This window comes from Salmo trutta, chromosome 25 (assembly GCF_901001165.1).
Source record: "Salmo trutta chromosome 25, fSalTru1.1, whole genome shotgun sequence".
Taxonomy (NCBI): Eukaryota; Metazoa; Chordata; class Actinopteri; order Salmoniformes; family Salmonidae; genus Salmo; species Salmo trutta.
Genome location: NC_042981.1, coordinates 12,613,767 through 12,639,999, shown reverse-complemented (window position 1 = coordinate 12,639,999; position 26,233 = coordinate 12,613,767). Strand labels below are relative to the sequence as shown.

Genomic DNA, 26,233 nt, shown 5'->3' with positions numbered 1-26,233 from the left:
ATGGTCATTGTAGTTAATTACCACGTTTTATTCGCTAAACTATGTAGAATACGTGTAATAATGGAGCTGTGAGTCGGGAAGCAGGTGCAGGTGAAACGTTTAATAAAACAACAAAACCATGAACGAGACAATTCCATGTGGCTACACACCGGTACAGAAGAATAATACCAACTGGTGAGTGAACATAAGAGAGTGACATATAAAGGGGAGGAAATTATGAAGGTAATGAAGTCCAGGTGTGAATCATAATGATTAACAGGTGTGCGTAATGATGAATCCCAGGACCGTTGGTCGGCGACGTCGTATGCCAGACGGGAGGAGCAGGAGAAGATGTGACAATACTGGCCTGTTGGAAACTTCAACTCACTACTACACCGCAGAGTTCAGGCTGGATCTGATTTATCTCTACAGAAACTGTGCATTGAGCTCACAGAAGAAAAAAAGTAACAAATTCAAATAATTGAACCGATGTCAGTCAATTAGTTGTTCAAAAGCCGAAAAATAACAGACATTTTGGTTAATAGCGCAGCACTAATGCAAATGTAAGTAAGGTTTGAAATGATTATGTTTTAGTCAAATATTAGATATGTTTGGGCTTCTTGCGGTCAATTTGCAGTGTACAAATGATTTTTAATTATGTTCTGGCCCCGACCATCGCTCAAGAAAAAGAAAAAGCTCTGTCCGCAGCTTAATCTAGTTGATGATCCCTGGTTTAAGGGATCTATCAGTGAAGAATTCGTCTTCCAGGGCAATATGTATTTCTGTACTCAGCCAGGGGGAAGCAGAATAATTTCTAAACAAACAGGATGGGGCGAAATGCTAGTGTCTGGAAATACAATTTAAACTTGGGTCCTCCTACGTCTTTCCTTCTTTGCAAGTTTGCTAATTTTGCCATACCTTGCCATATACTATACATTTCGTAACCTCACTATGAACTGTATCCCAATATCCAGAAGGGAGAGACATGGAAAGCATTGAACAATAGAAATTCAGCCATAGCAATATATTCATTTTGACAATAGATATTCTGCCTGTTAAAGCAACTGGGATATTATTCCATCTACTGAGGCAGATTGAATTGATTTTAGAGTTCTGTTAAAGTTCTGGCAATGGTTTTAACAAAGAAAGGAAATATATTTACTCCCAAATATTTAAAATGGGAAATATCGGAATTTATGAAATGATTAAAAAAAACAATGTTTTACTGGGTTTCATCTCTTGATACATCCACATAAACCATTTCAACTTTCACCTTATAAAAACAAAACAGTCAACTCATCAATGTGAAAAAAACCCGATCAAAGCCATAATGCTATATAATGTAATTACAGTATAATATTGCTGTACACAATCAGTGCCTGGTAGACTTGGATTTGAACTTAAAATGAATGGCATTGTAGCAGATCCCCTCCAGAATGAGACTTCAAAGGTTCTTCCAGGACACCAATGTAATGTGGCCACAGCACAGCTACAAGAGTATACAAACCAGCACAGCAAATATGGATGTACAGTACAGAGTCGCAGAGTCTTTCTTGAGCATATAAACCCAGTGACATAATTATTGGCAAGGATATTGTCATGCTAAATTCGATTAGCAAAACCAATGAACAGCTGATTGTCAATCTGAACTGTGGCAGAAGCAAATAATCTGTTAAATATGAAAACGAACACCGTCCGGACAGGAAACATTGACTGTGTCCCAAATAACACCCTATTCCCTACATAGTGCATTACTTTTGACCAGACTATGGGCCATGGTCAAAAGTAGTGCACTACATAGGGAATAATGTGCCATTTGGAATGCAGGCAGAGACTCCTTATCCAGATCCATTACAGTTTAATTATACAGCCTATTGTACCCTTTCAAACTAGAGGAGGACGATATCCTCTTTATCTCTGTAGCTTTGGTCAACCTTGCAGAAAGAGGAAGAAGGACTCACAGCGCTAGTTATCATAGAAGTAATATAAAAGCTGAAGTGAACTTGAGTGGATCCCCTGTATGATATTCAAAGTCTGAAGTATGAACCAGTTCTACATGAGTTGACGGTGGTGGATCTTCTTCACTGAGCAATATGACTTACAATAGAAGCCATACAGATGTACTGTCTTAATTTGATCACTCTGTTGTTCCTGCACAGCAGGAAATGCAAAGTTGTAGTGTACTCGATTTTTTCAAAGGCTTCTAAAGTTTGTAATTTCCACTAAACATTTTAGACTTGATTTTCCCTAACGAAAAATGTGTCAACCCCTACAAAAATATCAATTAATTATAATACACATAATAATTCACATTTCCTGTTGCTGCAGGATTATTGTCCTGCTGTGAGAAACGGATCAAATGAAGATAGAGCACATCTGTATGGAAGCTAAAGTAAACTTGAGTCTCCTGTTGTGTGATTTGATATTCAGACCTGAAGATCAAGGTGAGGTGATAATGGTGGTTCTCGTCTTTCAGAATGTATCCACATTGTCAAGGGCAGACCTAAACATTGTCTATATGGTTGTGTATAAGGCAAAAACCAATATCTCATTTAAAATGGCTATAATGATTGAGGTGGAAGCCATTGTATTCACTTGAGCAGCTCCTTGATCCTTTGTCCCACACATGCATGTACGCACACACACACCCACGCACCCGCACACTGATCTCATCATATCTCGATCAGACTCTCCTCCTCCTCAGGCTCTGGCTTGGCTGCGGGAGCTGGCTCCTCGCTCTCCACCTCCTGTCCTTCTGCCTCCTGTCCTTCTGCCTCCTGGGATTCTGCCTCCTGGGATTCTGCCTCCTGGGATTCTGCCTCCTGGGATTCTGCCTCCTGGGATTCTGCCTCCTGGGATTCTGCCTCCTGGGATTCTGATTCTGCCTCCTGGGATTCTGATTCTGCCTCCTGGGATTCTGATTCTGCCTCCTGGGATTCTGACTCTGTCCTTCCAGGCCGGTAAACAATGTAGTACTCCTTGAGGGGCTGACTGTGGTGGAGACTGGACTTGATGGTGAGGGGGAACTCCTCAGGGGCCAGGAGTTGGTGGTGGCCCTCCACCAGCACACTCAGGCTGTAAAATGGAATAGAAAATAATAGAATAGAATTGAACAGAATAGAACAAAACATAACAGAATATAACATAATAGAATAGAACAGAAGACAACAGAACAGAATAGAACAGAACAGAATACAACATAATAGAATAGAACAGAAGAGAACAGAACAGAATAGAACAGAACAGAACAGAACAGAATAGAATAGAACAGAAGAGAACAGAACAGAATAGAACAGAACAGAATAGAACAGAATAGAATAGAAAAGAACAGAACAGAGCAATATAACAGAATAGAAGAGAACAGAATAGAACAGTAATCAACAGAACATAATAGAATAGAACATAATAGAATGGAATAGAATAGAACAGAACACAATACAAGAGAATACAACAGAATAGAATGGAACAGAACAGAATATAATATAATATAATAGAATAGAAGTGAACATAATAGAACAGAATGGAATATAACAGAATAGAATAGAACAGAATAGAATGCAATAAATACTTCATTTTCATTTTGTGAGACAGGGTCAGCATAAACATATTGACATGCACAGGGTCAGCCACGGAGCAACGCCCCTGGATGGAGAGTGCAGTTTTGGAGTGGTTAAGTGCCTTATTCAAGGGCACAACGGTAGGAGATTGTACCTGTAGGACTCTGGCTCTGCCACCTCAAACTTGTCAGCACACTGGGCACACAGGTCCTGGGCTGTGGTGTTGGGGCAGACCCTCATGGTCTTAGTGTTGCACCCCGCCTCCAGGAACGACACGTTGATGAAGCCCTGCAACGGGACAGCGCAAAAAGAGGACATGAAATATCATATGACAATTTGTGTTATTGTCAACATAATGACAATACAATTTCAAAGAATACTGATATAGTCATAATGATCAAATATCAAAATACTGCAGTGACATTTTCTATTCCATTACTCTGAGTCCGACTGGACTACCGGGCCTAGTTCAGGAGGGTCTCCTTTCCAACCCTAACTCAAACCCTATCCCTAACCTTAACCCTAACTCAAACCCTAACCCTAACCCAGCCTGACTGGACTACCAGGCCTAGTTCAGGAGGGTCTCCTTTCCAACCCTAACTCAAACCCTATCCCTAACTCAACCCTATCCCTAACCCTAACCCTAACTCAAACCCTATCCTTAACTCAAACCCAATCCCTAACCCTAACTCAAACCCAATCCCTAACCCCAACTTAAACCCTAACTCAAACCCTATCTCAAACCCTATCTCAAACCCTATCTCAAACCCTATCTCAAACCCTATCTCAAACCCTATCCCTAACCCTAACCCTCTCGTTTCCAACCCTAACCCAAACCCTATCCCTAACCCCTAACTCAAACTCAAACTCAAACCCTATCCCTAACCCCTAACTCAAACTCAAACTCAAACCCTATCCCTAACCCCTAACCCTAACCCTCTCCTTTCCAACCCTAATCATAACCCTCTCCTTTCAAACCCTAACTCCTAACCCTAACCTTAACCCTAGCTCTAGCTATATCCCTATCCCTAACCCTAGCTATATCCCTAACCCTAACCCTTAACCCTAGCCTTAACCCTAACCCTAGCTCTAGCTATATCCCTAACCTAGCTTTAATCCTTAATCCTTATCCCTAACCCTTAATCCTTAACCCCAACCCTTATCCCTAACCCTAATCATAACTCTGGCCTTAACACCAACCCTTATCCCTAACCCTAACTCTAGCCTTAACCCCAACCCTTATCCCTAACCCTAACTCTAGCCTTAACCCCAAACCTTATCCCTAACCCTAACTTTAGCCTTAACCCCAACCCTTATCCCTAACCCTAACCCTCTGTGTGTGCTACCCTAGTGGTACTGACCTGAACAGATGAACGTGACACGCTGGCTTTGTTCAGGGTGCGTCTCTTCTCCCAGCGGTGGATAGAGTTCTGGATCTCCAGACTGAGCTTCTGTGTCACCACCTGCTTCTCATAGTTCTTTATGTGCTCCAACACTCCATACGTAGTCGTCAGGTAGTAGGAGCCTGGTGACACACACAAGATAGTCATCATTATGAGGCACATACACTGCATCTAACATTGGTACTATGTGTGCGTCAGTGCTGTTATGTGTGTGTTTGTATGTGTGTGTGTGTTTACGCGTGTGTGTGTGTTTACGCGTGTGTGTGTGTGTGTGCGCGTGTATCAAATTTAGATTGTCCCTACCCTCTCCTAGCTGCAGTGCAGGGTCCATCAGCTCCATCATATACTCTACATCCAGTAGCAGGAAGGCCATGTTGCTCCTGGCCAGGACGTACATCAGCACCGGGAGGAAGTCATCTGCACCATGGGCTCTCCCTGCTGGAAACGTCAACCACCATCTTAGTCAGTTCACCTGACAGTCAGGTATTTGTGTGGCAGTAATGATCAATCAACATCAACTTCAATCTCCCCTCTCATTCAGGTATTTGTAGACACTGGTGTCGTCCGGCAGTAATAATCATTATCAAAGTCAATCTGCGCTCGTAAACTAGCCCTGATTTTCATGCTTCCTGGCTTTCGTTTGGAGATAGTGGAGTCCTAATTAAAAAGAGACTTGGGAGGATGACATCGTGAGACTACTCTTATGCTAACAAACAACATAACAAAGTTCATTATAATTCAACCACCAAAATCTGCCCAGCAACAAAGACGCCTCCTCACCTGGACAGCCTATAGACATGGATTCATAGATGATCTTGCAGGTCTTAAGGAGCAGATCAATCTTCTTCTGAGGGGAGTATTCCTGGTGGAGGGTCGTCAACTTCAGCTGGATCTAAGATAGATGGACGGACGGACGGACGGACGGATGGATAGATGGATGGAAAGATGTACTTTGTTAATTCCTGACGGGAAATTCATGTCATACAGCAGCAGACAAAACCCACACTGTACAAGACCAAAACAGAATGCAGGGTCAGGGGCCATGTAAAGGTGAGTGCCCCGGTCAACAGTAAAGCACTACATAGGAACCATTAAGGTACCATTTCAGATGCAGCCCATTACTGTCTACCTTCTCCATGACAGGGGTCTCTGGGACGCTGGTGGTGATCCCCAGTTCTGTGGTGGTGGTACCCAGGACGACACTCTGGTTCTCCCTCAGTCTCTTCAGACAGCCGTCCCTGGCGTGGATGTCTTTCAGGCCTGAATACACAGCCTCCCTCAGAGGCTTCAGCATAGCCTTACACATGGCAGCCTCAATAATCACCTCTGGAGAGGAACATGACAAAACCCACTGGTTAGAAATCAGTGGGCACCATTTCTAGTTGAGAAGAGAGCTTGTTGCAGGCAGCTACGTAATGATTTGACTTTATGTTAGACTCCCTGTCTACTCTACGCGCTCTGACTAATATATTTCTTCCTGCAGTTATAGTTCTTTATGGACAAAAGATAACCAAATGTTTATTAATTTAGTCTGAATATTATCCCCACTTGAATATATACAGTATTTATACGTACACTGTGTAAGAAAACCTGACATTCAGCATTCACGCTGGAGGAAAAATAAGTTATTATATTTAAGCAGTAAGGCCAGAGGGGGTGTGGTATATGGCCAATATACCAAGGCTAAGGGATGTTCTTAGGCATGACGTGGCACCTGGACACAGCACTTAGCCGTGGAATATTGGCCATATACCAAAAACCCCCGAAGTGCCTTATTGCTGTTATTAACTGGTTACCAATGTAATTAGAGCAGTAAAAATAAATGTTTTGTCATTTGGTCTGATATACCACGGCTGTCAGCCAATCAGCATTCAGGGCTCAAACCACCCAGTTTATATTAATCCAGAGTCTATTGATGCACCCGTGCGTCCATCTAAGTAACATAATAAAAAAACATTTGGGACTCTGTCAAGAATGAACTAATGAAACAAATATCGAAATATCGTTTTTGGGTGGAGTTTATCTTTAATCTAGAGAGTTTTTTGCATGGGGTGTGTCTCAATCCACCACATCCGTCTACAATATATATACAAAAGTATGTGGACATCCCTTCAAATTAGTGGATTTGGCTATTTCAGCCACACCCGTTGCTGACAGGTGTACACAGCCATGCAAATGTCTGCCCTTTTAGAGCTGCCCCGGTCAACTGTTAGTGCTGTTATTGTGAAGTGGCAATGTCTAGGAGCAACAACAGCTCAGCGTGAAGTGGTAGGCCACACAAGCTAACAGAACGGGACCGTTAAGTGCTGAAACGCGTAAAAATCTTCAGTTGCAACACTCACTACCAAGTTCCAAACTACCACTGGAAGCAACGTCAGCACAATAACTTTTCGTCGGGATCATCATGAAATGGGTTTCCATGGCTAAGCAGCCGCACACAAGCCTAAGATCACCATGCACAATGCCAAGCGTCGGCTGGAGTTGTGTAAAGCTCGCTGCCATTGGATTCTGGAGCACTGGAAACGTGTTCTCTGCAGTGATGAATCACGTTTCACCATCTGGCAGTCCGACGGACTAATCTGGGTTTGGCGGAGGCAAGGAGAACGCTACCTGCCTGAATGCATAGTGCCAACTGTAAAGTTTGGTGCAGGAGGATGGTCTGGAGCTGTTTTTGATGGTTCGGGCTAGGCCCCTTAGTTCCAGTGAAGGGAACTCTGAACGCTAGAGCATACAATGACATTCTAGACGATTCTGTGCTTCCAACTTTGTGGCAACAGTTTGGGGAAGGCCCTTTCCTGTTTCAGCATGACAACGCCCTCGTGCACAAAGCGAGGTCCGTACAGAAATTGGTCGATCTGGATCGATATGGAAGAACTTGACTGGCCTGCACAGAGCCCTTACCTCACCTTTGGGATGAATTGGAATGCCGACTGCAAGCCAGGCCTGATCGCCCAACATCAATGTGCCCGACCTCACTAATGCTCTTGTGGCTGAATGGAAGCAAGTCCAACATCTAGTGTTCCAACATCTAGTGAAAAGCCTTCCCAGAAGAGTGGAGGCTGTTATAACAGCAAAGGGGTCCAACTCCATATTAATGCCCATGATTTTGGAATGAGATGTTCGACGAGCAGGTGTCCACATACTTTTGGTCATGTAGTGTATGTCGGCTTATTAATTCAGTAAGAATTTTATCATCACTTGCATATATACTGCATTTATATGTAAGAAAACCTGACATCCAGCATTCACGGTGGAGGCCAAATAAGTTTGATATTAAACACAATTAAACCATCAAATGTTAACAGTGACAACCCTCATAAACAACCATGTTGTCTGTCCCTGTTGTAATTTCACAGGTGTCACTAGAAAGTCTCATTTCCAATGCACACAGTGAAGACTGTGATATACAACTGTCTCCTGTTTGACAGTAAATAAGGGGAACATCCTGTTTGCCAAATGTGATGTTGGACACTGAATATGTTACGCATGTTAATTTGAAGATTAGTGAGAACTGAAGCATTCATGTGAAAGACAGTGTTAATGTGTACGTACACATGACTGTAAGTCGCTTTGGATAAACGTGTCTGCTAATGGAATGTATTATTACAAACTGTATCGGGGGGGTGTGTCTCAAAATAAGGAGCAAGAGGAACTCAGTATTTTGAGTGTGTAAAGAGTCTTGAAAATGGTGCGTCTAACGTTGTGTATTGACAGATGCATGTTGAGAATATCAAGGAAAATTAAGCAGGCCCAGGGAATCGAACCCAGAATCCTTCAATTGCAACGCTATGCTCTACTAACTGCAGTAACTCTAAGATTACAACTGCTAGACTATGTTACTGTATCTAGCCTCTAATTAGACTGTATCTCACCTAGTTTGTCCTCTGTGTAGATGTTGGGCTCCAGTAGGTTCTGCAGCTCAGTGCTCTGGATGAGGTAACTCTTCAGCTGGGTCATCATCTGCCTGATCTCCTGCAGCAGCTCAGTGCTGGAGCTATGCTTCCCCATGGTCTCCAGGATATACAATCTGGGGTCAGATACATTTATTGATTAGTACATCAAGGGTGTCCAAATCGATTACAAAATTAGGGACATTGAACAAATGTAAATGACATTTTCCATTGCTGTCACGACTTCCGCCGAAGTCGGCCCCTCTCCTTGTTCGGGCGGCGTTCGGCGATCGACGTCACCGGCTTACTAGTTGCCGCCGATCTATGTTTCCCTATTCGTTTGGTTTTGTCTTAATTATACACACCTGTTTCATATTCCCTGATTACGTTCATTATTTAACCCTCTGGCTTTCATGTTTGTCTTGTATGTGATTGTTTCCTGTTTTGTAGTTGTTGGAGGTGATTTCTCCCAGCCATGTTTTATTACTGTGGGAGAAGTTGGATTATTGTTTTTTGAGTAAAACGTTTTGTTTGCACTCATCCCTGTGTCCTGCGCCTGACTCCGAAACTTCTCCTACGAAAAGCATTACAATTGCTCATTAGACAGATATGAACAAGATCCAGTTGTGAGTCAAAATATGTGTGGCCCTAACCATCAACTAAGCGATTCTGAGAAATCTGTGTTGAACGGATCTTCTACCTGTAGTCCTTCACCAGGGTGCCGAAGTAGGAGCTCCCATCCCTGGACAGCTCTAGGATTCTCTTCTGGAGCTTGTGGTCGGTGTTCATGAAGTTAGTGAACACGCTGGAGAAGCGGTGCTTGGCTCGGTCCAGCATGATGGTAGGGGTCCTCTTCATCGACACCTGGAGGTTATTATTGATTTTTAATGATAAGTATTTCATTTTGATTATGTTACAGGAAAATGTCATACAGCTTCACATACAGTAACAAAGTCACAGCAGCAATTGAATAGGTACAGAAATGAAGCTTTTAGTTAGGTTACTGTATGATGTTAGTTATACAGTTCGTAATAATGTTAAATGGGAAGTCAAGGGGACTTCCTGGTGAAATAAAGGTGAAATAAATCAATTAAAGATATATGAACCTTGGTGTTGTTGGTCCCACCGGTCCCTACAGCCCCGCTGGCCACAGTGTCAGCCTCCTCCTCTGTACTGCTGGTAGAGTAGGAGTCATGTTCCAGGGCAGGGAAGACAGCTTCACCATCAGGGGAGTACAGGGACACATCTGTCCCCCTGGCCTCCCTCACGGGGAAGGAAGTCGGCCTCGAAGCAGGCGAGGGGGTGCTAAAGTTCTGGTGGGTATCCGATGATGAATTGATTGACAGAAGTCCTCCGCTTATCATGTTTCTGGAGAGAGGTCTGGTGGGCGTGAACTGAGAGGGTTTCTTCTTCCTGGGAGGCGGGACTGGATGTGCGGCCCTCTTCGTCAGTGGGGCTGTAGCCACGGTAACAACCTCACTGATGTTTGAAGCACCTGATGTCCCTTTGTTCTGCACTGTCTCTGTCTCACATGCATGGGATTCCACTCCTAACTTCTCCTCTGCCATGTTAGTGGTGTCATCGATGCAGACCAGTGAAGCAACAGGCACTGGATCAACACCGCCCTCCTGTCCCGGGATTGAGGGACGGTTCTCTGAGGGTTTCCGCCGAAGGGGTACGAGTGGTATCCTGTGTGGGGGTGGTCGGGGTGCTGGGTGTTTCTGTCCTGCTGTTGCTCCGCGCGGTGACAGTGGCTGTAGAGGCTGAGTAGCTGCTACTGAGTCAGTAACAGTAACTGACACCTCTTTCTCCGAGACGAGTTGAGAAGCAGCTCCCTCTCCCTCCTCAGTGTCTTTGCTGCTGTCTCTTTCTGCTTTCTGACCTGCTGCCTTGGCTATTACTGTTCGCGGTGGGGGTGGAGACCTGGGGGAGACACTTTCCCCTCTGGCACCCTGCTTAGCCACCTGTGACAGAATCAAGCCCTCTGGGACATTTGGGGGCCTGGGTGGGGGGCGTTTGAACTTGGGGGGTACCTGCACCTGCCCCGGGCCTGGGGTGTTCAGACTCTGGCTTCTGTGGATGGGAGCTGGGACGAGGGTGGAGGCCTCCAGGCTGCTGCAGTACTCCTTGATGAAGATGGGGTTGATGTACCACAGACGGTCATTACTATTCCCGGTGGACAGCTGGATCTCACAGGACGAACTGCTGTGGCCCTGACCCTGGTCTTCACGTTTGACCATTTCTGAGGAGCTGTGAAGCTGAGAACCCCAGAAATCTGTGAGGAGAAAGAAATAGGTCACTGTGATTACTGAGAACATTTCAAAGTAATGCTTTATTTCTGTGTGATGGTGATCTATTTCATAGAGGTGAGAAAGAAATAGTTACCAGTCCACCACCAGAAATAGTTACCAGTCCACCATCAGAAATAGTTACCAGTCTACCATCAGAAATAGTTACCAGTCTACCACCAGAATTAGTTACCAGTCCACCATCAGAAATAGTTACCAGTCCACCATCAGAAAGAGTTACCAGTCCACCACCAGAAATAGTTACCAGTCCACCACCAGAAATAGTTACCAGTCTACCACCAGAAATAGTTACCAGTCTACCACCAGAATTAGTTACCAGTCTACCACCAGAATTAGTTACCAGTCTACCATCAGAAATAGTTACCAGTCTACCATCAGAAATAGTTACCAGTCCACCATCAGAAATAGTTACCAGTCTACCATCAGAAATAGTTACCAGTCCACCATCAGAAATAGTTACTAGTCTACCATCAGAAATAGTTACCAGTCTACCATCAGAAATAGTTACCAGTCTACCACCAGAAATAGTTACCAGTCCACCATCAGAAATAGTTACCAGTCTACCATCACTAGGGCTGAACTCTGACACTATTATCGTCAGATAATTATACTTTTATTTTCACTAAATAACAAGCTTTATCAAAGACAACTGGTTGATGATGAGCGATCAGTATTCACAATGCAGAGAGGAACTAAATACATTAGACTATAAATGGATCTCTGTTCTATGATTAAATGGGAGGGTTTTGTTTCATAGCTATTAAAGGAGGAAGCTAGCCCATATAACACACACACACACACACACACACACACACACACACACACACACACACACACACACACACACACACACACACTGTACTTGTGCGTGTGACATTCAAACTTGAAACTGAAACACAGAGTCCACACACTCACTCACACTGTTGAGACACTTCACCTCCATTTCGCTCACAGGGTCTTTCTCTAGTCAACCTTGCCTGAAAGTGATATAATGACATGCTGAGGTGTTCAGAATGTCCCACTACCTACCTGAGCCTAACGTCGATATCATCTCTATATCTTCATACTTGGTTGCCTGGACGATGACCTGAGGCAACCTCAGGGTGAAGGGTAGAATATCCCTGGAAGATAATTCATCACATTATTATTCATTTATTATAAAAAATATTTTCAAGTGCGAGATGAAGGATCTTCATTTGATCAGCCTGTTGCAGGAGAACGTTCCTGTAATTCAGGACATTTTAAACTTGTAGTGTATTTGAGGTTGAAAAAGTCTTCTGAAGTTTCTAATTTCCACTTTAAAATTTCAGACTTGATTTTCACTCAAGAAAAATGTATCAACCCCTACTAAAATGTCCATGAATTATAATCCACATAATAATTCAAATTTGCTGTTGCGGCAGGATTCTTTTCCTGCTGTATCAAACTGGCTCAAATTAAGATCCTACATCTGTAGGATCTGCAAGATAGTCTTGTCTTGTCGACTTACTCGGTAGATACTACAGGATACTACTATATGTTGAACCATAGGTCTGATGGGAATTGTCTTGTCTTACCGGCTGACACAGTAGAAGGCGATGAGTTTGAAGATGTTGTCAAAGACCAAAACAGACCCTTCCAGGTATATCACTGGTAGAGGAGGGAGAGGTTGTTATAACAGAATATTATATGAATACTGACATTCTACTTCAGAATGATCTCTTAGTCATGCAGTAGAGATAGATTGGGACCGAGAGGTTGCACACATGATTCAACAGATGAAACTGCAAACATACTTTTCAACAGATTCTCTCTCTCCGTCTCTCTCTCTCTCTTTCTCTCACACACACACACACACACACACACACACACACACACACACACACACACACACACACACACACACACACATCCCTATGCTGCAACCAGGGTCTTGTGAGCTCAAAGTAGTGTCAACATCCAGCCCAGGACAGGAAGCTTGTGGTCACACAGCCCCCTCACCCTCCCACCCTTCTCCCCCACAGGAGTCATACATAGAGCATGTCACATAGAGCAGCTGTGTGGTTGGATGGACTAGCATCATGTGTTCTGTGTGTGTAGATAGATGGGCTAGCATCATGTGTTCTGTGTGTGGTTTGATGGATGGGGTAGCATCATGTGTTCTGTGTGTGGATTGGTGGATGGGGTAGCATCATGTGTTCTGTGTGTGGATTGGTGGATGGGGTAGCATCATGTGTTCTGTTTGTGTGGATTGATGGATGGGGTAGCATCACGTGTTTTGTGTGTGGATAGGTGGATGGGGTAGAAACATTTGTTCTATGTCTGTGGATTGATGGATGGGGTAGCATCATGTGTTCTATTTGTGTGGATTGATGGATGGGGTAGGATCATGTGTTCTGTGTGTGGATTGGTGGATGGGGTAGCATCATGTGTTCTGTGTATGGATTGATGGATGGGGTAGGATCATGTGTTCTGTGTTTGGATCGATGGATGGGTAGCATCATGTGTTCTGTGTATGGATTGGTGGATGGGGTAGAATCATGTGTTCTGTGTGTGGATTGGTGGATGGGGTAGCATCATGTGTTCTGTATTTGGATTGATGGATGGCGTAGCATCATGTGTTCTGTGTGTGGATTGATGGATGGGGTAGCATCATGTGTTCTGTGTTTGGATTGATGGATGGCGTAGCAGGACTGATGGCTGTAACACAGATAGTCCCCATACTTTTTTACCACAGACTGTTCACCAGGGTCTGAGGACAGGACAGACATTTCAGTGGGAGACAGTTGAGGCTTAGGGTTAGGATAGATCCAATTACAAGCCTGGATTTATCCTAACCCTATATTGACCTTCTCTGGTTAGGATACTCACGTGACTTCTCCTCCTTAATCAGAACGTCCTGGACCTGAAGCTCCTCCTGCTTGTCAGATACACCTACTGACAGCACCATGGATTTCTGGTCGGGGCTTTTACGCACTAAAAATATCTGTGGGTACACAAAGTAATGCTTTTAATATCTATTATCATACAACAAATATACATGAGGAAATCTTTCAACGATGGCTGCCCCTACATGTGTTTTGTAAGTATTTTTGATGAGTATGTGACCAATGAATGAGTGTGTGAACGGTTTGTACAGCTACATCACCGTTGTTCGGCTGCAGAACAGTCGACCACAGTCAACCACAGATACATCATGTGCCTATGTGTTTATGTAAAGAACATGTTAGTAACTCTCACCCCAGGGATTTCTTTCTTCAGTATGAGTGTGGTCCTCTCCTGGGCCATACCCAGCTGCAACCACACCGGGCAAGTTTTGATCAGTTTCTCCAGGATACTGATGCTGGCACGTGGGGCTGTGGCTTGGGTTGGAGATGGGGCTGGCGATGAGGCCGAAGCTGGGTCGGGCTTGGGAGCTAGAGGGACTAGTGGGGAGGGTAGAGGGGGAGAGGAGGACTTCATGGATGGAAGTGGGGGTCTGGGGAGAGCTGGAGAGGAGGGTTTGGCTATCGAGTGAGGGTGAGGTACGGGGGGTCTCGGCTGGGGTGGACCAGAGAGTTTTCGAGGTGCTGAGGGTCTAGGAAGAGGGGGTGAGGAGATCTTTGAGAAAGGAGGAACACGGGGAGGCGGAGGTACGGAGGGTTTTGAGAGAGGAGGAATGGGGGGAGTGGACAGAGGGGGTTTTGCTATAGGGGGTACGTGGGGAGAAGAGATAGGAAGCGAGGAGGGTTTTGAGATGGGAGTTACAATGGGAGAAGAGATGAGCATAGATGAGGGCTTTGGGACTGGCTGAGATGAAGGTGCTGGTAGGGTTAGTTCTGAAGAGGAAAGCTCTGGGACTGAAGAGGACATATGTAAGGGGAGGGGAGGAGCAGAGACATCCAGGATGTCAGGAAGGGGGAGTGTAGAGGGCTCTGAGACTTGAGGGGGTACTGGTGTGGGGAAGGGAGGAGTAGATGTCTCTGGGACATCAGGTACCTGGGGTGTGGGGAGTGGAGGAGTTGAGGTCTCTAAGACCTGAGGGGGTAGTGATGTGACAAGGGTGGAAGTAGAGATGTCCGGGACATCGAGGACTAGGGGTCTGGATAAAGAGGGAATACATTCCTTAGGGACAGCGGCATCGGGGACATCAGTTGTGTCAGTGGCATCAATGGCCAAGTCAATTTGAGAAGGGAGTGGTTCAGAAGCTGAATGAAGGGGCGGTGTGGGTGAGGAGGGTGAGAAGGGTATGAGGGGTGAAGGGAGGAGGGAGGAGGAGTCCAGGTAGACAGGTGGAGGTGAGGGAGTTGGGTCAGGGGGTGGGGAGGGTTTGGAGTGGAGAGTCGGAGGAGCCATCAGGGGTGGTCCTGAGGAGAGAACAGGTCTGGGAGGGGGGAATAGTGCTGTTGATCCTGAAGATAAGGTAGGGGTGAGGAGGGGTCTAGGTGGGGAGCGAGGCTCAGCATTCACCCTATAGAGAGAGACGAGAGATATGAGAGAAAGATAGGAAAGAGAGAGAGAGAGACTAAAATAATGTTCTTCGAAAAAAAGTCCAGCTGCCAGGACCACAAATACAAATTCCATCTAGACACCATTGCCCTAGAGCAGGTATTCCCAAACTGAGGTATGTGCAATGCCATCGGGGGTACGTCAAATAAAAATGTGATTCACATTTAAAAAAATAAAAGAAAATATTTTCAAACAGTACATTTTTATATTTTCCAATGGGGCTATACATTTGGGTGAGGTTTTTTCTCACTTGAGTAGCCTCATTTCACTGCCAAAAATAAAATGAAACCATCTAGTGTTCAGCGAAATAACAACACAATGTCAAATACAGGTAGCCTAGTCAAATAATTAACCTCCAACCACATTAACCATTACTCTCTCGCGGGAAACCTTCACTCTTGCGCAGACATTTAGAAATGAAACATGAGAATTTGAAAAATAAGCCACGGGAGTTTTTTGAACGAGAATAAAGACAACTTTCGAGTAGTAAGATGTATAAAAGCAACAGATACCATTAAAAAGAAGGGGCTAGAAGTGTCTTATATGGTGAGCTACCGAGTGGCTAGGACAGGCAAGCCCCATACTATTGTGGAGGACTTAATTCTTCCTGATGCTGTGGATATGGCTGGGACAATGCTGGGGGAAAAGACCCAAAAAACCTTTCCCGACAATTCCTTCATCAAACAACGCTGTTTCACGTGGCAGGAGATGTTTTGAAACAATTACTGCTTCGCATACAAGCCAGTGATTTCTATGCGTTACAGCTGGATGAGTCAACAGACATGGCAGGCCTGGCACAGCTCCTGGTATATGCGTGCAAGCAGTTTCTCCCGACGCCACTTGGGTACACTGCAGCATCCACCAAGAGGCTCTTGCTGCCAAGGGAATGCCTGACAGCTTGAAATACGTTTTGGACACTACAGTGAAAATGATTAACTTTGTTAAAGCAAGGCCCCTGAACTCTCATGTATTTTCTTCATTATGCAATGATATGGGTAGCGACCATGTAACGCTTTTACAACATACAAGGGGCAAAGAATTGACAAGTTTTTAATGTTTTCTTTACTCACCATAATTTTCAGTTGTCTGACTGTTTGCATGATGACGAGTTTCTCACACAACTGGCCTATCTGGGTGAAGTTTTATCTAGCCTGAATGATCAATGTGAGGGACAGAATTGAGGCTATGATTAAGAAGTTGGAGCTCTTTTCTGTCTGCATTAACAAGGACAACACACAGGTCTTTCCATCACTGTATGATTGTTTGTGTGCAAATGAACTCTTACGAACTCTTACTTACGGACAATGTCAAATGTGATATAGCGAAGCACCTGAGTGAGCTGGGTGCGCAATTATGCAGGTACTTTCCCGAAACGGACAACACAAACAACTGGATTCGTTATCCCTTTCATACCCTGCCTCCAGTCACTTACCAATATCTGAACAAGAGAGCTTCATCGAAATTGCAACAAGCAGTTCTGTGAAAATGGAATTTAATCAGAAGCCACTGCCAGATTTCTGGATTGGGCTGCACTCAGAGTATCCTGCCTTGGCAAATCGTGCTGTTAAGACACTGATTCCCTTTGCAATCAAGTACCTATGTGAGAGTGGATTCTCGGCCCTCACTAGCATTAAACTAAATACAGGCACAGACTGTGTGTGGGAAATGATTTAACCTCTCTTGGGTAGGGGGCAGTATTTTCACGGCCGGATGAAAAACGTACCCAAATTAAACGGCCTACTACTCGGGCCCAGGATCTAGAATATGCATATTATTAGTATATTTGGATAGAAAACACTCTGACGTTTCTAAAACTGTTTGAATGATGTCTGTGAGTATAACAGAACTCATATGGCAGGCAAAAACCTGAGAAAAATCCAACCAGGAAGTGGGAAATCTGGTTCTTGTAGTCTTTTCAAGTCATTGCCTATCCAACACACAGTGACTTAGGGTTCATTTTGCACTTCCTAAGGCTTCCACTAGATGTCAACAGTCTTTAGAAAGTTGTTTGTGGCGTCTATGGTGAACAGAGAGCGAACAAAGGAAGTTGGAAGTTGTTGACTCAGGAAAGCACATGAGTTCATAGGCGCGCATTCACGTGAGGAGGTAGCTGTGCTCCAAAACGTTTTTCAAGACATTGGAATCATCCGGTTGGAATATTATTGAAGTTCTAAGTTAAAAAGGCCCTAAAGATTGATGCTATACAATGTTTGACATGTTTGAACGAGCGTAAATATAACTTTTTTTTACTTTTCGTCGTGACATTTTGGCCGCGCTTCCTACACTTGGAGTAGCTTACTGAACGCACAAACAACACTGATGTATTTGGACATAAATTATGGACTTTATCGAACAAAACAACATTTATTGTGGACCTGGGATTCCTGGAAGTGCCTTCTGATGAAGATCATCAAAGGTAAGTGAATATTTCTAATGCTATTTATGATTTTAGATGACTCCAAAATGGCGGGTATCTGTATTGCTTGATGTCTTTTTCTGAGCTCAGTACTCAGATTATTGCAAAGTGTGCTTTCCCCGTGAAGCTTTTTTGAAATCTGTCACAGCGGTTGCATAAAGGAGATGTTCATCTATAATTCTTTGAATAACAGTTTAATATTTTATCAACGTTTAGGATGAGTATTTTTGTAAATTGTAGTGCTGATTCACCGACAGTATTGGAGGCAAAATATTTTCTGAACATCATGCCAATGTAAAATGCTGTTTTTGGATATAAATATCAACTTGATCGAACATAAAATGAATGTATTGTGTAACATGATGTCCTAGGAGTGTCATCTGATGAAGATCGTCAAAGGTTAGTGCATAATTTTAGCTGGTTTTCTGTTTTTTGTGACGCCTGTCCTTGCTAGGAAAATGGCTGTGTGGTTTTTCTTGTGTTGGAACTGTCCTAACATAATCTAACTTCATGCTTTCGCCGTAAAGCCTTTTTGAAATCGGACAATGTGGTTACATTAAGGAGACGTGTATCTTTAAAATGGTGTAAAATAGTCGTATGTTTGAGAACTTTGAATTATGACATTTGGTGGTTTTGAATTTGGCGCTCTGATTTTTCACTGGCTGTTGAATAGTGTGAACCGTGGGTGAAACGCTAGCGTCCCACCTCCCCAAGAGAGGTTTTAAGACTGAGACTCTCCAATACAACCCAACATTGCAGAGTTATGTGCATCCTTTCAAGCACACCCTTCTCATTAACCTGTGGTGAGTTTTTCCCAATCTTTGATGAACAAATAAGGTTTTATATGTAAGATGGCTAAATAAAGAGCAAAATTATTGATTGTTATTATATTATTATTTGCGCCCTGGTCCTATAACAGCTCTTTGTCACTTCCCACGAGCCGGGTTGTGACAACTCACACTCATTGTTATGTTTAATAAATGTGTCGTACAGTGTGTGTGTGGCAGGCTTACAATGATGGCAAAAAACAACATTTGAGAGTGCCCTGACCCTGGTGCTGGAGGGGGTACGCAGCTGGAGGTTGAATGTATTAAGGGGTACGGGAAGCTGTAAACAATCTGAGAGACAAGGCAAGGACCTTCTATACCATCAAAAGGAACATAATATTTGACATACCAATTAGGATCTGGCTAAAAATACTTGAATCATTTATAGAACCCATTGCCATTTATGGTTGTGAGGTCTGGGGTCTGCTCACCAACCAACAATTCACAAAATGGGAAAACAATAAATTGAGACTGCATGCAGAATTCTGCTAAAATATCCTGTGTACAACGTAAAACACCAAATAATGCATGCAGAGCAGAATTAGGCCGATACTCATTAATGATCAAAATCCAGAAAAAAGCCGTTAAGTTCTAAAATCACCTAAAAGGAAGCGATTCCCAAACCTTCCATAACAAAGCCATTACCTACAGAGAGATGAACCTGGAGAAGAGTCCCGTAAGCAAGCTGTTCCTGCGGCTCTGTTCACAAACACAAACAGACCCCACAGAGCACCAGGACAGCAACACAATTAGACCCAACCAAATCATGAGAAAATAAAAAGATAATTACTTGACATATTGGAAAGAAATAACAAAAAAAATGAGTAAACTAGCATGCTATTTGACCCTAAACAGAGAGTACACGCTGGCAGAATAGCGGCACAGTGGCACCACTGTGACTGACCCAAAATTATGGAAAGCTTTGACTATGTACAGATTGAGTGAGCATGGCCTTGCTATTGAAAGAGGCTGCCATAGGCAGACCTGGCTCTCAAGAAAAGACAAGCTATGTGCACACTGCACACAAAATGAGCTGCACTTCCTAACCTTCTGCCAAATGTACGACCATATTAGAGACACATATTTCCCTCAGATTATACAGACCCACAAAGAATTTGAAAATAAACCCTATTTTGATCAACTCCTATATCTACTGGGTGAAATACCACAGTGTGCCATCACAGCAGCAATATTTCTGAGGAACAAACACAATTGTAAATACAACCCATATTTATGTTTATTTATTTTCTCTTTTGTACATCATTACAAAAGTGTATATACTGTATGTCACGTCCTGACCATAGAAAGCTGTTATTTTCTATGGTAGAGTAGGTCAGGGCGTGACGGGGGTTTTCTAGTTTAGTTTTTCTATGTTGCTATGTTCTAGTTTTGTATTTCTATGTTGGGTTTTGTTTGGGATGATCTCCAATTAGAGGCAGCTGGTCCTCGTTGTCTCTAATTGGAGGTCATACCTAAGTAGGTGTTTTTCCCACCTGGGTTTGTGGGAGATTGTCTTTGAGTTAGTGTATGTTTCACCTCTGCGTCACGGTTTGTTGTTTTGTTATTCAGTTTATTTATATGTATTGCATAGTTTCACAGTTCAATAAAAATGTGGAACGATAATCACGCTGCACTTTGGTCAGCTCCTTCCTACTACAATTTGGGGGGGGCACACGGGGAGATTGGCAGAGTCAGGTTGGAGACCTGAGCCAACTCCCCGTGCTTACTGTGGGGAGTGAGTGACGAAGCAAGCACAGTGTTATGCGGTGATGCGCACTGTGTCGCCAGTGCGCATTCACAGCCCGGTGCGATCTGTGCCCGTGCCCCGCATATGTCGAGCTAGGTTGAGCATCCAGCCAGGACGGGTTGTGCCAGCTCTACGCTCGAGATCTCCAGTGCGCCTCCACGGCCCAGTATATCCTGTGCCTGCCCCACGTACCCAGCCTCCAGTGAGTCTATCCAGCCTGGTATGCCCTGTGCTTGCTCCTCGCACTTGCCCTGAGGTGCGTGTTACCAGTCTGGCGCCACCTGTGCCACTCCCACGCATCAGGCCTCCAGTGCGCATTCCCAGTCCGGGGTGTCCTGTTCCTGCTTCCCGCACTTGCCCTGAGGTGCGTGTCACCAGTCTGGCGCCACCTGTGCCAGCCCCACGCATCAGACCTTCAGCGCGCCTGCCCAGTCCGGGGTGTCCTGTTCCTGCTCCCCGCACTCGCCCTGAGGTGCGTGTTACTAGCCTGGCGCCACCTGTGCCAGCCCCACGCATCAGGCCTCCAGTGCGCATTCCCAGTCCAGAGCTTCTGGCAACAGTTCCCAGTCCAGAGTTTCCGGCGACAGTTCCCAGTCCAGAGTTTCCGGCGACAGTTCCCAGTCCAGAGCTTCTGGCAACAGTTCCCAGTCCAGAGCTTCCGGCGACAGTTCCCAGTCCAGAGCTTCTGGCAACAGTTCCCAGTCGAGAGCTTCTGGCGACAGTTCCCAGTCTGGAACCTCCTGAGACGGCCCGCAGTCCGGAACCTCCTGAGACGGCCCGCAGTCCGGAACCTCCTGAGACGGCCCGCAGTCCGGAACCTCCTGAGACGGCCCACAGTCCAAAACCTCCAGCGGCGGTCCGCAGTCCAGAACCTCTGGTGATGATCCACGGTCCGGGTCCTTCGGCGACGATCCAGAGTCCGGTGACACAAAAGCGGAGGGATCAGCGGGCGGAGCGGGGGTTACGCCCCTAACCGGAGCCGCCTCCTCTGCTGGAGGATCGGCGGGATGAGAAGGTTCATGAAAAAGCTTGTAAACCATGACTCATGTGTAGGGCCATGTGTTTTGGATAACTATGTCACCTGACCTGGATTGTCACCTGACCTGGACCTCTATTTAAAGCCTTTTCAACAAACTGTCACCTTTTCTTTTTATGACAGATGGACAGCACCATCCTCAGACAATTGATTTCATTTAGGTGTAATTCTCATGCCTGGAAAAGGCTTAAAATGAAGGTAAAAATCGAGGTCATGTGACGTGACATCCCAAAACACAGGGCCCTCCATCATATATGCCGGTCTCATTCCTTTCCAGTTTGGAACATTTTCCCCCATTCTCAGCAGATTCAGTTTATCTAAAAATCAATTTTCCTCTGAAGCTGCTTTCTCCTTGCTTTCATTTCTACCCAGTCCTGGCAGGGGGTTCACAACCCAATTTAAAATTTTCTGTGCAATAAAGCTTGGGGGTAAATGTATACTATTTACTCTGAAGACCAAGTCAATGGCCTCCCTGAGTTTGGAAGGTTGGGAGTTGGATCCGCGGCCGAGTCATACCAAAGACTGTAAAAATGGGACCTGGTGCATCCCTGTTTGGCACTCAGCAGTAGGGAGATAGATTGGGTGTAAGGCCCTGTGATAGATTAGCATCCAGGGGGTGTATATATACACTGAGTATACTAAACAGTAAGATTACTTTCCTAATACTGAGTTGCAGTAAAGAAAAGGTGACAGTTTGTTGAAAAGGCCATTTTTGAGAAAAATCATTATGAAAGTGGGCATTTTCGGTCCTTTTTAGACACGTCTCTTGTAAGACCTCTGTAAACTGTACATGATACAGACTCCCTACAGTGTTCTCTCAAATATGGAGTATGGCTAGATTCTGAAATGCAATTATTCACATTAATTTATTCATAATTAAAAATATTGATATCTCAAAACTACTCTTTTTGATTTTGTTAATTTGAATAGATATTGTTCAGAACAATATAATCTACAAGTACATCAAATTTCCATAGTTGGCTCTCTGCTAATTCTGAAGGTATGATATATTTTAAGAACACCAGCAATGCAGTGAATGGGAAAATGGATTGAAAGGAAACTCCCTCTGCTGTTGCTGGTGGTAGGTAGCCTAGTGGTTAGAGCATTGGACTATTAACCGAGAGGTTGCAAGATTGAATCCCTGAGCTGACAAGGTCAAAATCTGTTTTTCTGCCCCTGAACAAGGCAGTTAACCCACTGTTCCTAGGCTGTCACTGAAAATAAGCAATTGTTCTTAACTGACTTGCCTAGTTAAATAAAGGTGCAATAAACTTGCTGAATGTACAATCCTAAAGGAGGGTGGGGAATGGTTAATAATGACCTTTAATGTCAATTTCTATGTATAGAATGTGTAATTAAAAGTACCAGAGAGCCCACTCTGGAAAGTTGACGTGTTTGAAGAGTAAATTGTTAAAAACTATATGTGTTAAAAATAAGCAAAATCAAAAATGTTAATAGTAATATTTTTTATGTTGAATGAAGGAACATGAAAATTATATTTCAGAATCTAGACATACTCCATATGTTAGAGCACACTATAAGGAGTATAATGGCTCCAAGACATTGTCTGTATCATGTACGGTTGACAGATCATTGGGTCTTACAAGAGACGTGTCTAAAAAGGACCTAAAATGGCCACTTTCATAATGATTTTCTCAAAAATGGTTTGTGATACAAATGTAAAAACATTTAAAACATCCTTCCTCCCAATTAAGTTTCTATGTGAGAACTGTCATAACAATCTGAGATACAAAAATATTTTCTGCTACCGCTGGCGTGGACCAGTTAGAGGCTCTAAGCCCATTCTAGATATTATATTTCTATGGTTGTAACAGAGTTTGATTCTTCATACCCAGTAGATGCTCCGGTCTCCTGAGAGAGAACAGCTGTTTTCATCATTCTGTCGTTCAGACTCCAAACTCTTTCCTAAAGTCCGTCTTCAAAGCAACCCCCTCCGTCAGTCACACACAACTCCACTGGAACAATCCATGTTGGTAGCCTGAGAACTCCTCCATGTCCTTGGATCTGTTCTCAATCTCCTTTTTCTATCTCACACTGTGTTCCTCTCTATCTTTATTTTTCACACTCTAGTTCCGCAGTTTTCAAAAAGTTAGGTGACAGGAAAAGTATTCTCTCTCTCTGACTCTTTCTTTCCCCCTCCCCTCTTTCTGTGTGTCTTTACTTCCTGTCTCTCTGAGTGGCGTTGCTTTCAGGAAGAGGTAGACCAGTGTGGTCAGCCTGCCGCCCTCCTCTCCTCTCCTCCACTCCACTACCCCTTTCACACAGCTCGCCTTCAGGTCTGCCAAGATCACAGATCTCCTAAAAAAACGGTTCTAGACCCCCCCTCTCTTTCTCCTCTTCTTGTCCCACTTCTCTTTCTCACACACACACTTGGTAGTTATTCTCTCTCTCTCTCTCTCTCTCTCTCTCTCGCTCTCACACACACTTGGTAGTTATTCTCTCTCTCTCTCTCACACACACACTTGGTAGTTATTCTCTCTCTCACACACACTTGGCAGTTCTTCTCTCTCTTTCACACACTTGGCAGTACTTCTCTCTCTCACACACACTTGTTAGTTATTCTCTCTCTCTCTCACACACACACTTGGTAGTTATTCTCTCTCTCTCTCGCTCTCACACACACTTGGTAGTTATTCTCTCTCTCTCTCTCTCACACACACACTTGGTAGTTATTCTCTCTCTCTCTCACACACACACACTTGGTAGTTATTCTCTCTCTCTCTCACACACACACACTTGGTAGTTATTCTCTCTCTCACACACACTTGGCAGTTCTTCTCTCTCTTTCACACACTTGGCAGTACTTCTCTCTCACACACACTTGTTAGTTATTCTCTCTCTCTCTCTCTCTCTCTCTCTCTCTCTCTCTCTCTCTCTCTCTCTCTCTCTCTCTCTCTCTCTCTCTCTCTCTCTCTCTCTCTCTCAATTCAATTCAAGGGGCTTCATTGGCATGGGAAACATATGTTAACATTACCCAAGCAAGTGAAGTAGATAATATATAAAAGTGAAATAAACAATAAAAATGAACAGTAAACATTACACTCACAGAAGAGTGTAAAGAATAAAGACATTTCAAATATCATATTATGTATACATACAGTGTTGTAACGATGTGCAAATGGTTAAAGTACACAAGGGAAAATAAATAAACATAAATATGGGTTGTATTTACAATGGTGTTTGTTCTTCACTGGTTGCCCTTTTCTTGTGCAACAGGTCACAAATATTGCTGCTGTGAGGGCACATTGTGGTATTTCACCCAGTAGATATGGGAGTTTATCAAAATTGGGTTTGTTTTTCGAATTCTTTGTGGATCTGTGTAATCTGAGGGAAATATGTGTTTCTAATATGGTCGTACATTTGGCAGGAGGTTAGGAAGTGCAGCTCAGTTTCCACCTCATTTTGTGGGCAGTGTGAACATAGCTTGTCTTCTCTCCAGGTCTGCCTATGACGGCCTTTCTCAATAGCAAGGCTATGCTCACTGAGTCTGTATATAGTCAAAGCTTTCCATAAGTTTGGGTCAGTCACAGTGGTCAGGTATTCTGCCACTGTGTACTCTCTGTTTAGAGCCAAATAGCATTCTAGTTTGCTCAGTTTTTTTGTTAATTCTTTCCAATGTGTCAAGTAATTATCTTTTTGTTTTCTCATGATTTGGTTGGGTCTAATTGTGTTGCTGTCCTGGGGCTCTGTGGGGTCTGTTTGTGTTTGTGAACAGAGACCCAGGACCAGCTTGCTTAGTGGACTCTTCTCCAGGTTCATCTCTCTGTAGGTGATTGCTTTGTTATGGAAGGTTTGGGAATCCCTTTCTTTTAGGTGGTTGTAGAATTTAACGGCTCTTTTCTGGATTTTGATCATTAGCGGGTGCTCTGCCTGCATTATTTGTTGTTTTACGTTGTACACAGAGGATATTTTAGCAGAATTCTGCATGCAGAGTCTCAGTTTGGTGATTGTCCCATTTTGTGAATTGTTGGTTGGTGAGCGGACCCCAGACCTCACAACCGTATAGGGCAATGGGTTCTATAACTGATTCAAGTATTTTTTGTCAGAATTTTATGTTCCTTTCGATGTTGTAGAAGGTCCTTGCCTTGTCTCTCAGGTTGTTCACAGCTTTGTGAAAGTTACCTGTGGCGCTGATGTTTAGGCCGAGGTATGTACATTTTTTTGTGTGCTCTAGGGCAACTGTGTCTAGATGGAATTCGTATTCGTGGTCCTGGCAACTAGACCTTTTTTGGAACATCATTAATTTTGTCTTACTGTCTGTCTTACTTGTCTTGCTGCTGTAGGCCCTCCTTGGTTGGGGAGAGAAGCACCAGATCATCAGCAAACAGTAGACATTTGACTTCAGATTCTAGTAGGGTGAGGCCGGGTGCTGCAGACCATTCTAGTACCGTCGCCAATTCGTTGATATATATGTTGAAGAGGATGGGGCTTAAGCTACGTCCCTGTCTCACCCCACGGCCCTGTGGAAAGAAAGGTGTGTGTTTTTTTGCCAATTTTAACCGCACACTTGTTGCTTGTGAACATGGATTTTATAATGTTGTATATTTTTCCCCCAACACCACTTTCCATCAATATAGTAGG

The 26,233-nt window shown here is 44.0% G+C and overlaps 1 protein-coding gene across 1 annotated transcript; it reads right to left on the bottom strand.

Annotated features, from left to right (window-relative positions):
* Positions 1 to 80: 80 nt before the first annotated feature.
* On the bottom strand, positions 81 to 23,951 carry rin3 (Ras and Rab interactor 3). Its single transcript, XM_029712955.1, has 14 exons — positions 23,484 to 23,951; positions 14,358 to 15,567; positions 13,989 to 14,103; positions 12,695 to 12,767; positions 12,168 to 12,259; positions 9,936 to 11,104; positions 9,530 to 9,693; positions 8,812 to 8,966; positions 6,069 to 6,265; positions 5,720 to 5,831; positions 5,243 to 5,377; positions 4,898 to 5,061; positions 3,691 to 3,824; positions 81 to 3,054 (listed from the first exon to the last, which is right to left on the bottom strand). The coding sequence occupies exons 1-14, from the start codon at positions 23,528 to 23,530 to the stop codon at positions 2,652 to 2,654; spliced, it is 4,170 nt and encodes a 1,389-aa protein (XP_029568815.1). The 5' UTR covers positions 23,531 to 23,951; the 3' UTR covers positions 81 to 2,651.
* Positions 23,952 to 26,233: the final 2,282 nt, after the last annotated feature.